The sequence below is a fragment of the Netta rufina genome, assembly GCF_964035555.1.
Source record: "Netta rufina genome assembly, chromosome: 3".
In the NCBI taxonomy this organism is placed as follows: domain Eukaryota; kingdom Metazoa; phylum Chordata; class Aves; order Anseriformes; family Anatidae; genus Netta; species Netta rufina.
The window spans coordinates 90,546,193-90,562,904 of NC_140125.1; the positions used below are offsets into that span (position 1 = coordinate 90,546,193).

Sequence of the window (16,712 nt, forward strand, 5' to 3'; positions counted from 1 at the left end):
ATGGAATAACTTAAGAGCCTTCAGAAAAATTGGGTATATGAAATATGCACAAAGAGGGTCAAGCTAAGTTCTTCAACTTAGAAGCAGAGATGTATGGGAAAGCAGCAAACTGGACCAGCTTGTCAAAGTGAATGCTGATTCCACTCAGAATAGCACTGACTTAATTCAGGTGACCATGTTTTAATGCTGTAAAAACAAGAAGTCTGAGGAGATTTTGGACTGTTGTTGGAAGTGTAGCAACCTTTGACCTGAGACTGGTGACACGCTTCAGTGACCATCAGTAGGGATTGCCTTTGGAGATGTTCTGCTTCTGTTAAATAAGCAACTGGGCATTGTGTTTAAAAGTGAATTTGCAGGAATATTTGTGATGCTGAGTCAAAAACTGGTAGTTATTTAAAGGTAAAGAAAAGGTGGATATACTTGGTCACCTCATAATAGTACTGGAACCTGTTATTGCCCTTGTAATGATTAAGGTTAAGGTTAATTTGTAGACCTCAGATTTTAGGAAGGAGCCTAGTGTTTGATTTTCTGGCTCCTTGGTTGTTAGCTTGTAAATGCTGAATCCATATGGAAAGATTAATGCTCAAAATAAATCTTAGGGAAATTCCTTTTATATTGGCTTTCATTTTGATGAATGGCTTTAAGCTGCTGAAGAATAGAGTAGCCAGTGAACTCTTTTTCAAAATGGCTAATGCCAGTCAGGTTGCCTTTAATGAGATTTAAATTTAATATTTAAACTTAATTTGTGCTAATGACCCTCCCACACACACACATAAAAGAGGAGGAGGTAGGAGTGGAGGAGTGGAAGTTCTGAAGTATAGTGATTCCAATTCTCAGACACATTTTGAGAAGCTATCACCACAAATGCAAAGTGGTGAGGCTGTTTAACCTTCACAGGTCTTTGGCTTGATCTGAGACCTCATTTACTAGAAACATAGTGAGCACACTTCTGAGGCCTCATACTGGCTACATGATTAATTGAGTGTTTAGCTGTAATTATGCTTTGCTTTGAATTCAGTCAGTGGCCTTTTGCAAGTAGAGTAGTCTGTCTTTGGATGGTTATCCAAAGCCCTCGTTTCTGACAAAAATAAACTGCTTACATTGCTAAAATGCTAGGTGCAAACAGAAAATCAGAAGCCTTGGCTGCAACATTCATTAGTTATAAATGATTATCACAGTTTTTCAAGCTCATCCAATGGAATTAATTGTCCAAGTTAGGACTTGAGAATAACTGAAACAAAAAATGCAAAGTACCTGAAGTTTTATATATATTGTTTGCCTTTCTGCTTCTATCACACTTTCTTCCCCAGAATGTATCTGTAGATGTGTTTATCTTGGTGATTGATGATTAGCTAAACCCAAATGTTTTAATCTCTTCATTCCTTTGTTTAAGTTTAGGCTTATAAATAAGGGCAAAGAAATGCTACTTCAAGGCAGCTTAATCAGTAATTTAATTTTTCTTCTGATATTGATTACCTAATAATAAGTTGATGTCTAATGTTGGTTAAACAAGTTTTCTAATACAGAATGAAACATCAGAGCTTTTGTGTGTTTTTATCCCAAATACTTTATTCTTGGTAAACAGTTCAACTAGGTGTGAAACTCTTTCCACATTTCTGACTTTTTTCATATTTCACAGGGCAAGGGGCTTCTTGGGCCACCTGTAAGTATCATCTTTACAATTCATAAACACACTGTTTAATAAATCTTTTAAAATCTGTAATTAAAAGTAATTCAGTGAAAAAAAGAAACTTTTAATCCTGATGTTCTATGTCTATTATGTATGCTTTCTTCAGCTGTTGAGGTTGCTTAGGTCTGTGGTAGATAAGACAATAATACTTGTGTCTAAAGGCATAATTTGTTTTTTGAGAAAATGCTATATCCTCTCTCCTTGCATACTTGTTATATAGGTATTGTATGATCTAAAATTACTCTTGAACTTGGTTGTTACAGGGGCCAGTTGGTGCAGCAGGACTTCCCGGTGAAGTAGGCCGTTCTGGCCCACCTGTAAGTACTGCCTTGTTTGCTAAAAGTTGTAGGTTTGTTCAATTGCTAGAATGTACTTAAAGAAAGTGTGGGTAGTTACTGTGCCATCTAAACATGACTTGGGTTATAACAGCACTTGAAAACATATTTTTTTTGTGTCTCTGCAGTGTTCACTGGTAGAGGAAAGATCGTGTTTGGTCAAGCTCATCAGAAATAAAGAGTGATTAATAGCACAAAGTTAGGGCCAGCCAGTAGAGCTGAATTAAATGATTCATATAATGTTCCTCCTATTGAAAGAAAACTAAAATCAAAAAGCTAACCTGCCAGAAATCTTGGACGTAAAAGTTATTATTACATGTAGAACTTTAGCTTTACTCCTGTGTTCTCACATGTACGTTACAGTAACCCATCACGTACTAGTTCTGTTTTCCATTTGCATGGCAGTGAACACAGAGCTTCAGTATTCCTATTTAGTCTCATTATTTAGTGTGACTACATCTGCTGATCTTAATGCTGAACTGTACACTTAGCTTCAGTACAGTGTCATATTTTGACATTAATATTCTGTTTCATTTTTGATTTAATAACATATTAAACAATACAGAAATGACAGTATTAAGTTATAAGGTGGTCTCAGTCAGAAGATTAGATTATTCTTTTTCTTAATTAAAGACATTCAGAAAAAATAATTAGCAGAGCTTCTGTGTTTTGTCTTTACTTCTGAAAGTGCTAGATATCAACATTCCTCAAACAGGAGAAGATTCTAAAGTTGTAAATTCATCTTGGGCTCTGATTTATTTATTTTTTTCTTTTTGCTTTAGGCACTTTTGTCAGCTACTAGGATTTTTTAAGTCAGATCTTAACCAGCAGTTATGAGAGAGAGGTATAAACAGATGATCCTGTGGTCAGATATTTCAGATTTCTAAAACAGTTGAAAGTTGGTGTTATTTTTTTTCTTTTTTTTTTTTTTTTTTTTTCCTTCCATTGTACAACATGGGTCCAATGCTAGTAGAAAAAAATAACCAAATTTTCCATTTCCCATTCTGCTATGGGAACCCATAACCATATGCTTGGTTATGGGGTCAGGTTTCAGTTGGCTACATGGCCTGTCCTTCTGTAGCTACTTCATCTCTCACTGTTATTTGGTATGAATATGTAACTACTTCTTGTCATTATTACTATGAATCAACATAACTATTTTACTTTTTTTTTTTTTTAGGGAGATCCAGGAAAGAGGGGGCCACCAGGACCACCAGGTCCACCAGGCCCTCGAGTAAGTGATTGTCTTTAATATGTGCTAATGTCTGAATTATATTCTATTGCTGCTGCTTGAACAAAACATCTCCTTAAGTTGTACAACTGAATACCGACCTCAGGATGGTCTGTCTCAGCTTAGTAGCGGTAAACTGGTCTCTGTAAGGAGGAGAAAAGAATTATGTTTGTCTCAAGAGCTTGAGAAATACATGCTCCCAGGTGCTACTTATTTTGTCTCTTGACTGCTACTTGCAAGGGGTATGAGGAAGATACACTGGTGCTTTACCTCCCCAGAGGAGTGGTTGTCCTCTCCAAGCCTCTTGACAGGAAGGATGTTTGTTATGCCTTTGTGTTATGGCTATTTACTTGCCCGGAGAGAGAAAACCTGAGCATCTGGCAGGCACATTGTAGGCTGTGTGCTGTGAAATACAGCCACTGGGAAATGTGTCTCATTGTCTCTTAATGTCTCTTAAAAAGCTGTACTCTTCCTCTGTTGGACAGACCCCATATCCATAGGCTTTATCCAAGTCATGTTTCTTTTGTTCATAAAAGTTACCAAAGAGTTGCAAGAGACATTGTAAAAAATGTGAATGATTAAGTGGAGAAGAGTATTTAGGAAACAGGTAAAAAGGAGCCCTCAGTAGCCCTCAGTAATGGTGTATCTCTTCTATTCCTTGACAACTTTGTCCGCTAGGTTTCTGAAGTGCCACCATCTTCTAGTTAAAGATGTTATGGACCCTACTATACCCTCAATTTTTTTTAAATTTTTATTTTTTAAAGTCTTTTTGTATAAAAGGAGAGCAATTTATTACTTAAGCACCCCGCTTCTGTCTGAAATAATGTTCCATCCCACTGGGCTTCAGAGAATCAAGCAGCTGCTGTGAAGTCATATTTCTCCCTGTTGTGCCTCATAAGCACTCCTGTTCCCTTCCATCAGTTGTTAGATTTAATATGAGGAAAGGCTTTCCCCCCACTGAGTCCATCTGGTTGTACAGAGATCTCCAGTTTATTGCAATATAACTGACAGACATTCACTTTTCTGCTATGTGTGTAGTAGGAAGATTATTTTCACTGTAAGGTTGTTTTTTTTGGTCTTAAACAATATTAAGCTGGAAAAAGAAAAGACCTGACCACAGAAATTGTTTTGGGTTACGTTTGAAATCTACATTGTTTGGAACTTAGCCTTGGAATACCTTAGAATAATTCCCTAAATACTGAAACTAAAAATTATTTTTTTGTTATATCAAAATGTTATGAATACGCTTCTATGGATATAATAAACCTCTGTTACAAATTACAACATCAGGTTAATTACAGATATATTAGTAAATTAAGCAGCAAGTCTGGAGAATTAAAAAAAAAGTTGGACAATCTGAATTTCTATATAACTTCTGTTATATAAACGTATTTGCTTTATATTTAATAGAAAGTATCTTTTAAGTAGCTTAAGAAAAAAAATAATAAAACATATATATATACACACATATATATGTATATATGTGTGTATATATATAATATATATATATATATATATATATATATATATAATATTTCCCCCCCCCCAGAAAAGTTGATGCAACTTAGAGGACAGGATTTTGTAGGTACCTAGAACCCTACAATAAAATCCTACAATCAAGGTGCTCCTCATATCATAGATCTTTTGGTTGATCGTGCTTCTCATTCCAGTTTAAGATTGCAGTATTTTCTGTTTTGCCTAATGACTCTATTGACTGGTGGGTCATGGGTGATTATTTTTCTTTTTACTAATTTTGATTAATTTAATTTAGGGAACAATTGGACTGCAAGATGGTGACCCACTGGTAAGATTTGTTCACCCTTTTTTTTTTTTTTCCACTCTTTTTTTTTTTTTTTTTAATCACCTTAAGGCAACCTTATCCAAGCTATGTGGTACTAATTATGTGGGTGCTTTTCCAGTGTCCCAACGCTTGTCCACCCGGCCGCCCAGGACATGCTGGCTTAATGGGAATGAAGGTAAGAGAATCTGTTTGAACATTCCTTACAGAGATACCTTCTCAAAGCACTAGGGAGGGTATTAGCCATCTTAAAAGAAGGGTAATTTGCTAGTTTCAAAAACCATTGCTTAGAGTTTTTTCTACCCTTTACTGCCAAAACAACCTCTTGTTGAAATCTCTTACAGCTGCTGTAATCTGCAGAGTAAAATTTATATTTCCTGAAAGGATTAGAGTATCCGAAGGAATTCTTCGTTCACTTTTCAGAGCATTTGAAATCTAATGACTCCAGAGAGTCCAAATATTCCACCAAATCCTTAGTCTGTTTTCCTTTTTTTTTTTTTTTTTTTCTCATCATGTAACTTGTAACATGCTAAATTGAAAGGAACACTCTTATTTTATCTTTTATTTTATCTAAGATTTTTTAATTTAATTTTATTTTTTGTATTCTTCACTGGATTCTGGGAATATTGTTGTCCTGAGCAGATTGTTATGTGGTAGCCTAAAAAGAAATGCTAATCTGTCTAGAAATATAGTCTTGTTAGATTCAGGAACTGGTTTGTTTGAAGATGGTACTTAATATATGGTACTAAATGAGTGGATGATGAAGCATTGGTGAATGGGGTTGCGGAGGGAAGAGCAAGATTGTTCTGAGGAGTCTATGTCTGGTTTACAGAACTCTGTATTTTTAATTTGGAATCAACTCTAATTATTTATTTTGGTTTCTACACTTATTTTATTTTAGGGACAGAAAGGCTCAAAAGGAGAATCTGGTGAACCAGGAAAACAAGGTTATAAGGTAATAAAATATATATGAAAGGAAAAGCTGCTGCTGCTTTTTACAGTCTAACAGTAGTTTAGCCCTTTCAAAAAGAGCATTAGATTTTGTTAGAACTATTACCTATTTTAATAGCATACATGAAGAGATATTACATCTTGTAATACTGCAGAGTAACCAAAGACACATCTCTATTCTTCATTCACCTGTAATCTGTATTTATTATGACACAAAAATCAGTGCTGCTATACTGCTCTTGCTTTTTATTTTGATCATTCAAAATTAATTATTATAGAACTTGAAGTCAAAGTTATTAATCAGAAAACTTCCAAACATTTAAATGCAGAAATATTCTGTGGATTTACCAGATAAATTGTTCTGTGGCACAACTTAGTCATAACAGGGACAGGAAGAATGACAGGGCAAAATATGTTTGAGAGGGAAAGGACATAGTGTAGGATCAGACACAAAGAGAAATTCTAACTGTAATAAAGAAGCCAAATCTGGTTCAGCTTGAAGTCTGAAACATGAACTCTCTTAAGGTGTTTCATTTGGGTTAACCTTGTTTAATATTGAAAAACTGGTATGAAAATTTGAGAAATTTTGGACTGCATGCATGCATGATTCAATGCTGGTTGAAAAAAAAAAAAAGAGAACATTAAAAAACCACCTACCCACCCACCCAACCAACAACAACTAAAGAAAACAAACAAGGAACACAAAACAACATGGCTCTCTATTCCTAACTATATTGAAAAGAATGCTATTTTTTTAGGAAATATTTTTTCCCTTGTTGTTGAACAGTTGTCTTATGCTCCAAAATCCTTTTATGCAAATTGAATTGGCATTTCATAGCGTTGTGCTACTGTGCACTATTATTGTATGAGAGAAGTTATCATGTAATCACTTTGGGGGTTAACCAGTTGATAAGGCATTTTACCATTTTAATTTCCGAAAAATTTTGAAACACAATGTGGTATTATGACGCAGAGTTACTGGCATATCTGGTCCTTGAACATTTATGAGTATCCCTTCTTTAACATTTATGAGTATTGCTTCTTTTTACTTTAATCTAATAAATCTAATAGAACAAGGAAACCTAAAGAGATTAACATCGAGGAAGAAAATGAACAAAGATAAAGAGGAAAATATCATTACTTTTCTCACTACTGGGGATTATTTGAAATTATCTCTTTGGCTAGTAGTCAAACGGAATGTGAACCTGAACTATCTGAATCTGTCATTGTTCTGAGTAACTAGTCTGACTTCATCTGGATTTTCTTCAGTCAGGGCTTGTTGACAGAGAGCAGTAATTAATAAATGTATTGGCTGTGATGAGAGGGCATATCCATGGTACTGATAAGCTACAAATGCACTCCTTTTGCTTTCTCAGGGTGAAGAAGGGGATCAAGGACCCGTTGGTGAAGTTGGAGCTCAAGGCCCACCAGTAAAGTATTTCCTCTTAAATAGTGTTTACTATTTTTACTACAAGCACATTGGCTTCATTATGTTGCCTATTATCTATTTCTTTTTATTGTAAGAGATATTATAAAAGCTCCACACACGTTTCTTTTTATTCTGCCATATTGGTTAAAAGTGAGAGTAGACTTATTTGTAAAAAACAAACAAACGAACGAAAAAAACCTCAACCAACCAACCAACCAAAACCATTGTTGCATGGCTTATTTTTAAAGTATTTCATGTCATATGTTTTGTAATGTTTGGACCGTGCAAATAGTTTTTTTTTTTTTTTTTTTTTTTAATCAGTTTTTTGCTTTTCCTGTCTTTCCATAATTTCAGCCTTGCAAAACTAGTGTTTTTGTTTAAAATATTTAACTGAGAAATTCAGACTTTGCTAAGACTTGGGGGTGGAGTGTCTGCTATGGAAGAACAGATGTTTTCAGGTTTCTGCCTTTTTGCATGTCAGGGAAGTAGCCTTCAATCATACCTATGATTTTGGAATTATTTTATTGTACTTCTCCTGGCTTGTTTGTTCTGACACATACCTTCTCAGCTTGTGTCCTCATGAGGACCTATTACTAGGGTTCAGCATAGGCAATATGTAACAGAAGTAAGGGGGTCATTCTGAGTAAGAGCAAAAGATGTGGAGCTCAGGCATAACACATTTAATTTATATAGTTTATTTTCTGATGGATTCTTATACTTTCTTCCTAGGTGTGGAATTATTTCTCTAGTTCCACTGATATCTAGATGTGACATTTTGTGGGAGCTTACCTTGATGCTCATGACATCCAAATCCTAAATAACTGAATTCTCTATAAACATAAAACAACAAAAAACTGCATTAGGACTAGAGAAGGATGAAATAATCCTTCTTATGTCTGATGCTGAAAAAAGTATCCCTGGGGCCTTGGTGCAGAGAAGGCACTTGCCTAAGATGCTTATTCTGCTTTCTGAAGGGCCTATGGGGACCAAACTCAGTTGAAGGTTCTTGTATCACTGCAATAACAGGAATATAAAATACTTAGAGAATGACTTTCTTTCCATTCCACTTTACTGCTTAATATCAACTGGTTAGTTGATGACCTTACAAACAAGCTTTAAAATCATTGTTTCCTCTTAAAATGTGAGATTCTTAATATGAAGAAGGTGATGTCAGATAGATACCCTATAGAAAAGAGGATAGACCACACCTTAGAGAGGCAGGTTGAGAAGCTGTTGACAGAGCTCTCTTCATATAATTTCCTGCATGTTTCTTACATAAAAGAATGTAAGGCTCTGATGCACAGAAAGAATTGGGAATCTGGTCTCCACAGCAGCACCTACCATCTACCACTTTCACATGATGGATAAGACTTACATAAGATAACACCTCTCCCACAAATGAAACTAACTTTCCCACCTGACTGTATTTTGAAGAGAAGAGGTAATAGTTATGATGCATCTTGCTGCACTACAATGTCTATGCAGTCTAGTCTCTGGTGGGCATATAAGATGAGCACTTATATTTTTAAAAATATTGCCCAATTTTGTCTACTGCTGTTGTTCTATAAAGTCTGTTGGTGCATTTCTCTGCATCTGTCCTATATCTCACTTCAGACAACTCAGCTCTTTTGCAAACCTGGTCTTCATGTATTCCTCTTACACAGACCGCAGAACTGTGCTTCAGCTCTTTGGTAATTTCAGTTGTTAAAGCATATTTGTGGTTGTAGCATTCAGCCTGATTGTTTACTTAGTCTTTTAAAAAGTCTTAAATTAGTGAAATGTCAAATTACCATATAAATTAAATATTCAAATACAGAAACAGATGGATTTTTCCTTTTGTACTAAGAAAGTAGTAAAATAAACATAAAGAAAGCAAGTAGGACTGCAAGGAGTCTTCCGTTTGAAAACTAGGACAGTTCTGATTAAAAGATTTAATAATGATTTGAATATATTTTTCATTTTCAGGGCATTCTAGGTATCAGAGGTATAACTGGTATAATGGGACCTAAAGGTACCAAAGTGAGTATTAACTTTTCATAAAATAGACTGGATACAAAAATGTACACCCCTGAATATTTTTAACCTTACTTAAATTTCTCCTTTTTGCTTTTTTTTTTTTTTTTTTCTTTTTCTGCATGTTCTTTCTCCTGCCACCTGTTTTTCCATTGCTACTATACTTTTGCATAAGAAGAAACACACCATGGTCTTTCTGATAAATGAAGTACACATACTCTTCACACATACTCACCATTCCCTCTAATCCTTGGATTTATAGTGGTTTGGCATGTGTGCAAGTACGTAGCTGGAAAGATTGCAAGTTATAGCAGCTGTAAACTATAACATTTTAATTAAAGCTAACATTTATTACGTAGTCCTTCCTGTGATTTGCATCTCGCTGAAGGCTTTTCCTTCCCTTGTCCCAGTTTTTGTCAGTATTTTTTATTGAGAATTTGTTCCCCCTCCATTCTCTCTCTCTCTCTCTTGGATCTTTGGTGTCTTAAATTGCTGCCAGTGGGATTCATGTTTATATGGGCTTTGACTTTGCTGGGTCATTTTCCTGTTGTTCATCAAACTGTTAATTCTAAACTGACTATTACATTTCTGCTCTTATGATCTTGCTAACTCTGAATGGTCAAAATGTCTGGAAGGAAAAATATGTAGCAATCGTGTCATTGTCTCCTTCTCCAGAAATGAAGTCACAGAAACTTTATTCTGAGACCCGCTATTTTCAGAAACAATAGCAAATTTGTCCTGATTATGAATCTTCTCATTGGTGATCGTTTCTAACCTCGCAGTCATGTTTACTGAACTATTACTGGCTTACTTTGCTTAAATTTTTGTGCTGGTTTATCTATTTGAAATACTTACTGTATCTGTTTACAAGGAGTTTCTTGTTCTCTGTAAATCCTTCTGAAAACTTTTTTTTTTCTCTCAACTAAAAATGATTGAGTAGCAATTCTACTGTGTGCTTGAAACATGTTATACATGTAAAATAGCTGTAGTGCAGTTTACAAGTTCTATTCACATTTTGGTAGTATTCTAGTATGTGGTGATGGAAATAGTATTGTTAAGGACAGCACAGACATTTTCTGAAGTCATGTGAAAATGTCTACCTGCTTTCTCTCTCATTTTTTTAGAGAACAAATTGGTAGATGAATGACATTTTTCCATAGTTAATAACATAGTTTTTGTAACTTCACAAACCAAAACAAAGATATATTAAAAGAATCTTTACTAAAATTCCTTTTTTAAAAAAATATTTTATTTTACTATTCTGTTATAATGTAGTGCTATAAAAATAAACAAACAAAACAAACAAACAAAAAACCTACCCTCTGCTGCAGAGAAGCTGCAGCTCCCAGCAAGCTAGGAGGGAGCATAGCTTGTTAGTGTCTCAGTGCTTCATTTTAATGTTTTATGTTATCGGCTTGTTTTGTAGGGAGCTCGTGGCCTTGATGGAGAGCCTGGCCCCCAGGGTCTTCCTGGAGCACCTGTAAGTAGAATGTGTGTTAGCAAAACACTTCCCAGGGTCTACCCAGTTAGACGCTCGACCTGAAACTTTGTGGCTGTAAATCAGAAAAGCTTCTGATTAATCCAATTAAACTGATTCCTCACAGGTGAATAAATGTCTTCACAATGACACCATGTCCAAAATCACTTACTGTCCCAAAGGAATTATTGTGCAGTTGAACTCTTTTTAGCCTTTCAGTATTGTAACCTCTTTATTCTGAGTGCTACTGTGCATTAGGGTGGCCTGGAATTCTTCAGCTACTTTTCTTTTTCTTCTAGAAAATAATACGTTCATTAGAACAAAACCTGTATAGATAATTTGTGTGCTTCCCTTCTCTCCCCGCTCCAATCTGGCTGGAATTTGTGTTTGGGATAGCCAATAAATTCATGGGTTAAAGAAGTGAATGCAACAATCTTTGCTTATTCAGTCCTGGATTTCTAGGGGATGGCTTGGCTTTAGCTGTGTTTTTAAAATATGTTTGTCAGCTGGAGTTTCAAGAAACTGCATTTTTTAATGTAATATAAGCTTAAGATGTTTTGCTTTAACTGAGTGTGAATGTACAGGTAGACTAAAAGATACTAAGCTTCCTGTTCTGTCTCCTAATACACTGTCCAAATTATCACATGCTGGGAGTTACTAGGGGCATGCTACAATGCTGTTTGGTTCAGTTAAGGCTAAGTCTTCTCCTGATGCACACAACACCTTTCATTTTCAGTTTGTATTACTGGGAAGAATATTTGAGAGATGTTAGGTATTGTTGTAATTACTGTTATTAGTGAAATTGTTGCTGTACATCAACAATTTCACATCAACAACAATTGTACTTCAATATTTGTTTTGAGCAGCTGATTCTTCAGACTGCCCCTATGAACTGAAAGTTAATGTGGATCCTTTTTGTAATGCAACAGAAAATTAGCATTCCCATAACTCTGAAGTTTTTCCTCCTCAGCAAACATTCCATCAAAACAGGTCTGGTTTGTCCTTTCCATAGGTAACCATATGAATATATGCTCTAGTGTGTGAGAGGAACCAGCAGTGCTTTTGGCAGTTCTAGGGAAGAACGTAGTGCAGGTCAGGTGTCTACTTTTCTGCCCTTCAGTTTTCGATCCTGTGGGAATCAGGGACTAGACTCTAAAATCCCAAACTAAACTCTAAGTTTACATCCAACGTCAGTGTGAATTAAGTATTTTTATTAATAAATACACTACAGGAAAATACATTACAGTCAACTCCTTAGATGAAGTTTGTTTTGTAATATGAAAAGAGCAAAAGAAATGTACTCATTGAAATGTACTCACGTACATTTCATGTATGTATGTACATGTACTCATGAAATGTACTCATAAAGAAATGTACTCATGTTATTTTGAAGAGCTCAGAGCAAACTATTCACCCCAGTTGTGATTCTGATAGTCACAGATTTTTATTAATTCTCTATGCATGTTCTATGTGCAGGGCACTGCAAGTCCTCAGTGCTGCAGGTAACACTGATTATCTGCAAGTTTTCATGGCCCTTGTGTGAGACAGGTTCAGGACCCTCCTGAGAAGGATCCTGCAGCCAACTTGTCAGTCAAGTGCCTTTGACTCCAAAGGTGCTGATGCTGCTGGTGGCCATTATATACACTGTGCTATGGCAGGCAGACTACGTGGCAGTAGATGCAGAAGGCAAGTGTGGGCTCATTTTTTTTTAACCTGTGCCTGAATGAAAACTTGAGTGTAATAGCAAGGGCACAAAGCAAATTCAGTCTCAGAAACAGTCGTTCACACATAAAAGATGCTGTAGGTAAAGTCTACTGAAGGGATGAGTGATCTTTGTGCAGCTTCCAAAGCCCAGATAAACCCTGAATTTGGATAGATATGGGACCAAAGAGGCCATAAAAATTCTAAGCACTAGAATGAATTGTACTGTTGTTGATTTACTAAAGGTCTTATCTTAGAAATACGAGTAAGGTTACTCCGGTCTTACTGCTGAAAGAATCTTGTATATATTTTTTTGTTGTTGTTTTTTTGTTTTGTAGGGGGATCAAGGACAGAGAGGTCCACTGGGAGAAGCAGGTCCAAAGGGCGAAAGGGTAAGCACAAATTTCAAATCATGTTTGCTTGCAAACATTGACAGTACCAATTACACTGTATATTTACATGCTGTAAGTAAACACACTAATCCATATCTGACGCATGGATTGATGTTTTTTGCATCTGTTATTTCAATGTGTTTATTTTCATTTCTTAATTTTATTATTGTTAGGGTCCTCAAGGAACAAGAGGAATAAATGGTCTCCCTGGGCCTAAAGGAGAGTCTGTATGTATGCGTTATTTGTTCATTTGCTTTGGCATTATGCTGGTTTATATAGCAGAGTGCTTCGAGAAATATCTCCAACATTTATTTTTTTTTTTTTCTTTCAAGGGCTTACCAGGAGTTGATGGCCGGGAAGGTATCCCTGGAATGCCTGGAGCAAAGGTAAGGCACAGCTGGCATGCTTTTAATTTATGTAGCTTTGGTAATGCCCTAGATTTATTCACTCATTTGGGGCTTTTCATTGTGCTGCTGCCCATGGCTTTATGCACATTACTAGGGTAATTAAATGAACTTTCCCATCCTCCAGTTGCAAAAGTACTTCATCTCTGTGTTCCAGAATTAAAGTTTTCCTTTATGTTTGACTTGCATAAATTACAAATTAAGATGTTTTTCAGGGTGAACCAGGAAAACCCGGTGCTCCTGGTGATGCAGGGCCTCAAGGACTGCCAGTAAGTATCTGGTGTTCTTCCTTTGAAAGCTAGGTTCAGTTCAAATCATAGAAAGGCCAGATACAGGCTAGTTTGGCACTGATGCTGGAGTGAAAAGTGAAAAACTAACCAAAATGCCAAGGAATAGCAAATCTAGTGCAAGGGGAAATTCTGTTGTATGTATGCAAAATTGCTTTGCACAAAAGTTTGAATCTCCTTGTGTTACTCCAGTGAGGAATTCAGTCTGTGGCCAGTGTGCAATTCTCTCACGGTTTCTCATACCTGAAACCCTGTGGATATTGTGGTGTGACCCCACAGTTAGAACTGGTTGTTAGTGACAGGGGAACACAGGTTCCCAGGGTGACCTGGAAGAGCCAACCTGCTGGTCTAGCAAGGCCTAGAAGAACAAACATCTCCTTTTGATATTCTGCTGGCCCAGAACTTCTAGAATACATCACACGTCTTTTTTTTTGTTGTTGTTGTTTTGTTTGTTTTTCTTCTTCTGAAAAACTGTTTTCCATTGTACATCCCTGTAGTGTGGTTATAGGGAATCAATAGTGGGTTTTCAACCATTTTTGAAGGTACTCTTCTTATGGTAACTCATCATGTTTGAAAGCTATGCCAGTTGTCAAAAGCTAGGTAGAAACTTCTTTGAAACACTAAGCTATAGGAGTAATTGCTGTATTAAAACAGAATTGGAAGTAGATTTGTAATATGAAGGGAGCTCTTAGGCTTGGAAGAAAATTTGGTAAAAGCATGTAGGCTGTTGCACACAAGTGAGGAGAGGATGAAATGTATACAAACTTTATCTGTTAAACTCTGCCTCCAGTATTGGGACACTGAGGCAAGGATCTATTTCTAGTCTAAGCCTGAAAAAGGCATGACTCCTTCTATTTCTGCCAATTACAAAGGAGAAATAATACTCTCTATTACTTTATAAGAAGAATTCAAGGTTGGCCTATTGGATAAAAGTGCTTCAATACAAAGTAGAAGGACCTGAAGTACTTTACTGTGAGAAAGAGATAATTTAACGCTGTTTCCAATCCTCTTAACATCAAATAAACACTGAACATGCTATTTCCTTTAGGGTTTGCCAGGTTCTCCAGGTGTGAAAGGCATTCCTGGTCCAAAGGTAAATCATCTTGAGTATTTGCTTTCTTATAAAACTGTATTTGTGCTTATCAAGTTCTAAAGTATTCAGTGAAATTGTATTAATTTTCCATTGTGATAAGTGACAAGTCTTTGGCTGAAAGAGCCAAATACATTCTTTCATCAACTGTAGTTGTGTGCTTTTTAGTGATTCTTCTACTGTATGATCTGTCTGTGGTGATTCTAGGTGCTAAACAGTACCTAAAAAGACCATTTCCTTTTGAATCTATGGAAGTGATTGCTACAGAATGCATGTGACACGGGTACCTCAAAACAGTTTGAAATGAGGAATCTCTTAAGAATATTCACAGTTGCAATAAGTTTATAGAATCATGGAGATTGTTGTCTCTATGTATCAACAAATTGTAGCACCATTTCAAATTTTGCTTTAAAAAATCATATGACTGAGACTGTGGAATGTGTCATGCCGAAAATAAATAGTTTTCTTTTTCAATTACTTAAGACTGACCAAGACTAAGACCTGAATTTCAACTGAAATTACATGGGTTGATATTACCCATTTGTGAGTTGAGAGCAGTAACCAAGTCTATTTGGTCTTTGTCAGTACATACACGACAAAACAACTGAAATCTGACTTTTGAAAAATTACACGGAAGGAACTAGGTAAAAGTTGAACTAAAACCAAAATAAAGGTGAAAGTTAAAAATGAGTAAAGACTGATTTTTAGACCTTACTGATTTTCTTACTTCTCATTTTATAATGGAACAGTAAACCATTGGCCTGGCTGATATTTTTCATCGTTTGTCCAACAGGGTAATAGAGGTCCCCCTGGGGTACCAGGTTTGATGGGAAATTCTGGTAAACCGGTAAGATCATTAATCTTATTCAAAACATAGAAAAATGAAATGTTTTGCATTGTGTGAGGAATCACTTTTCAAATTTGTTGCATCATTCCTATTCCGAAAACAGGGTGAACAGGGGCCAGAGGGAGAAGCAGGTCCAACAGGACCCCGGGGACCACCAGTAAGTAGTGAATACTTTTCTAAATGACTACTTACCACTGCAGTGTCTCAAGTTACTGTTGCTGCAGCTGTCAGGTACAAATATTATTAAGTGCAAATGCTAATTCTTAAGGTTAATACTAAGTCTTTCACTCTACCTGTACCAGGTGGCTGTGCATTATCGTGCAGAGAAATCCAGAAACACAAGTCCTGTGACTGTTTTTGGCTTTGGTGATAGAATAAATTCTAAACCTTTGTCTACATTCTTCTGGTCTTTGTTTTTAAATAGGCTGAGTAAAAGCCCAAACAGTAGTGTTGATTTTTTTTTTGACAGTATCTATTTCTAGTGCAAGTAACGTGAAGGCAGGGTATGGAGGAAAGGTCCATAGGCCTGTCCTGCCTAGTAAAGAAAATGACTAGAGACTTTTCTTTGGCCCCCTTGGTCAAGTGGCCTGGCATGGTTTGTCTTCATACTGCTATAATCTCTTAACACCCACCCCCTGGTATCCAAGAGCAGGCTGCACACTCTCAAGTTGCATGTTGGAAATGGTCCCTTTCCTGTGTTCCCAAAACTGTTCCTGGGCATTGTCTAGGACAGTGCCAGGTGACCTGAGCTATAACTGTGCTGACCATTTGTCATGGATGATGGTGTGCTGCTGGGGCCTCTGCCTTGGCCCTTTCTGGTTTGCATTGTGAATGCAGCTTTACTAATGTGAATTACAGCATTTATCTCAACTTAGAAACACTGATGTTTTACTGGCATGGGATAAAGTTACATGAGGTCTATCTAACTTCCCTTTGCTCTTAATCCTTCTGTGGGGGATAAAAGGATCAGTGATTCGAAGAAAACTTTCATATACCAAAATTCAATCTGACTGCATTGACAAAGCTCACGAGGCTCAAGGATCTATAAGAAATTGCTTTTGCAAGCT

General features: G+C 36.3%; 1 protein-coding gene across 1 annotated transcript in view; it reads left to right on the top strand.

The window, feature by feature from the left end:
* The window catches only part of COL9A1 (collagen type IX alpha 1 chain), a gene marked incomplete at both ends in the record, with an annotated part of 64,553 nt that overhangs the window by 25,997 nt on the left and 21,844 nt on the right, over positions 1-16,712 (top strand). The window contains 16 exons of the mRNA XM_084284332.1: positions 1,640-1,663; positions 1,954-2,007; positions 3,206-3,259; positions 5,028-5,060; positions 5,176-5,232; positions 5,956-6,009; positions 7,382-7,435; positions 9,400-9,453; positions 10,874-10,927; positions 12,964-13,017; positions 13,191-13,244; positions 13,350-13,403; positions 13,637-13,690; positions 14,757-14,801; positions 15,592-15,645; positions 15,749-15,802. Coding sequence (XP_084140458.1) covers positions 1,640-1,663; positions 1,954-2,007; positions 3,206-3,259; positions 5,028-5,060; positions 5,176-5,232; positions 5,956-6,009; positions 7,382-7,435; positions 9,400-9,453; positions 10,874-10,927; positions 12,964-13,017; positions 13,191-13,244; positions 13,350-13,403; positions 13,637-13,690; positions 14,757-14,801; positions 15,592-15,645; positions 15,749-15,802 — 807 coding nt within the window. The remainder of the gene's footprint in view (positions 1-1,639; positions 1,664-1,953; positions 2,008-3,205; positions 3,260-5,027; positions 5,061-5,175; positions 5,233-5,955; positions 6,010-7,381; positions 7,436-9,399; positions 9,454-10,873; positions 10,928-12,963; positions 13,018-13,190; positions 13,245-13,349; positions 13,404-13,636; positions 13,691-14,756; positions 14,802-15,591; positions 15,646-15,748; positions 15,803-16,712) is intronic.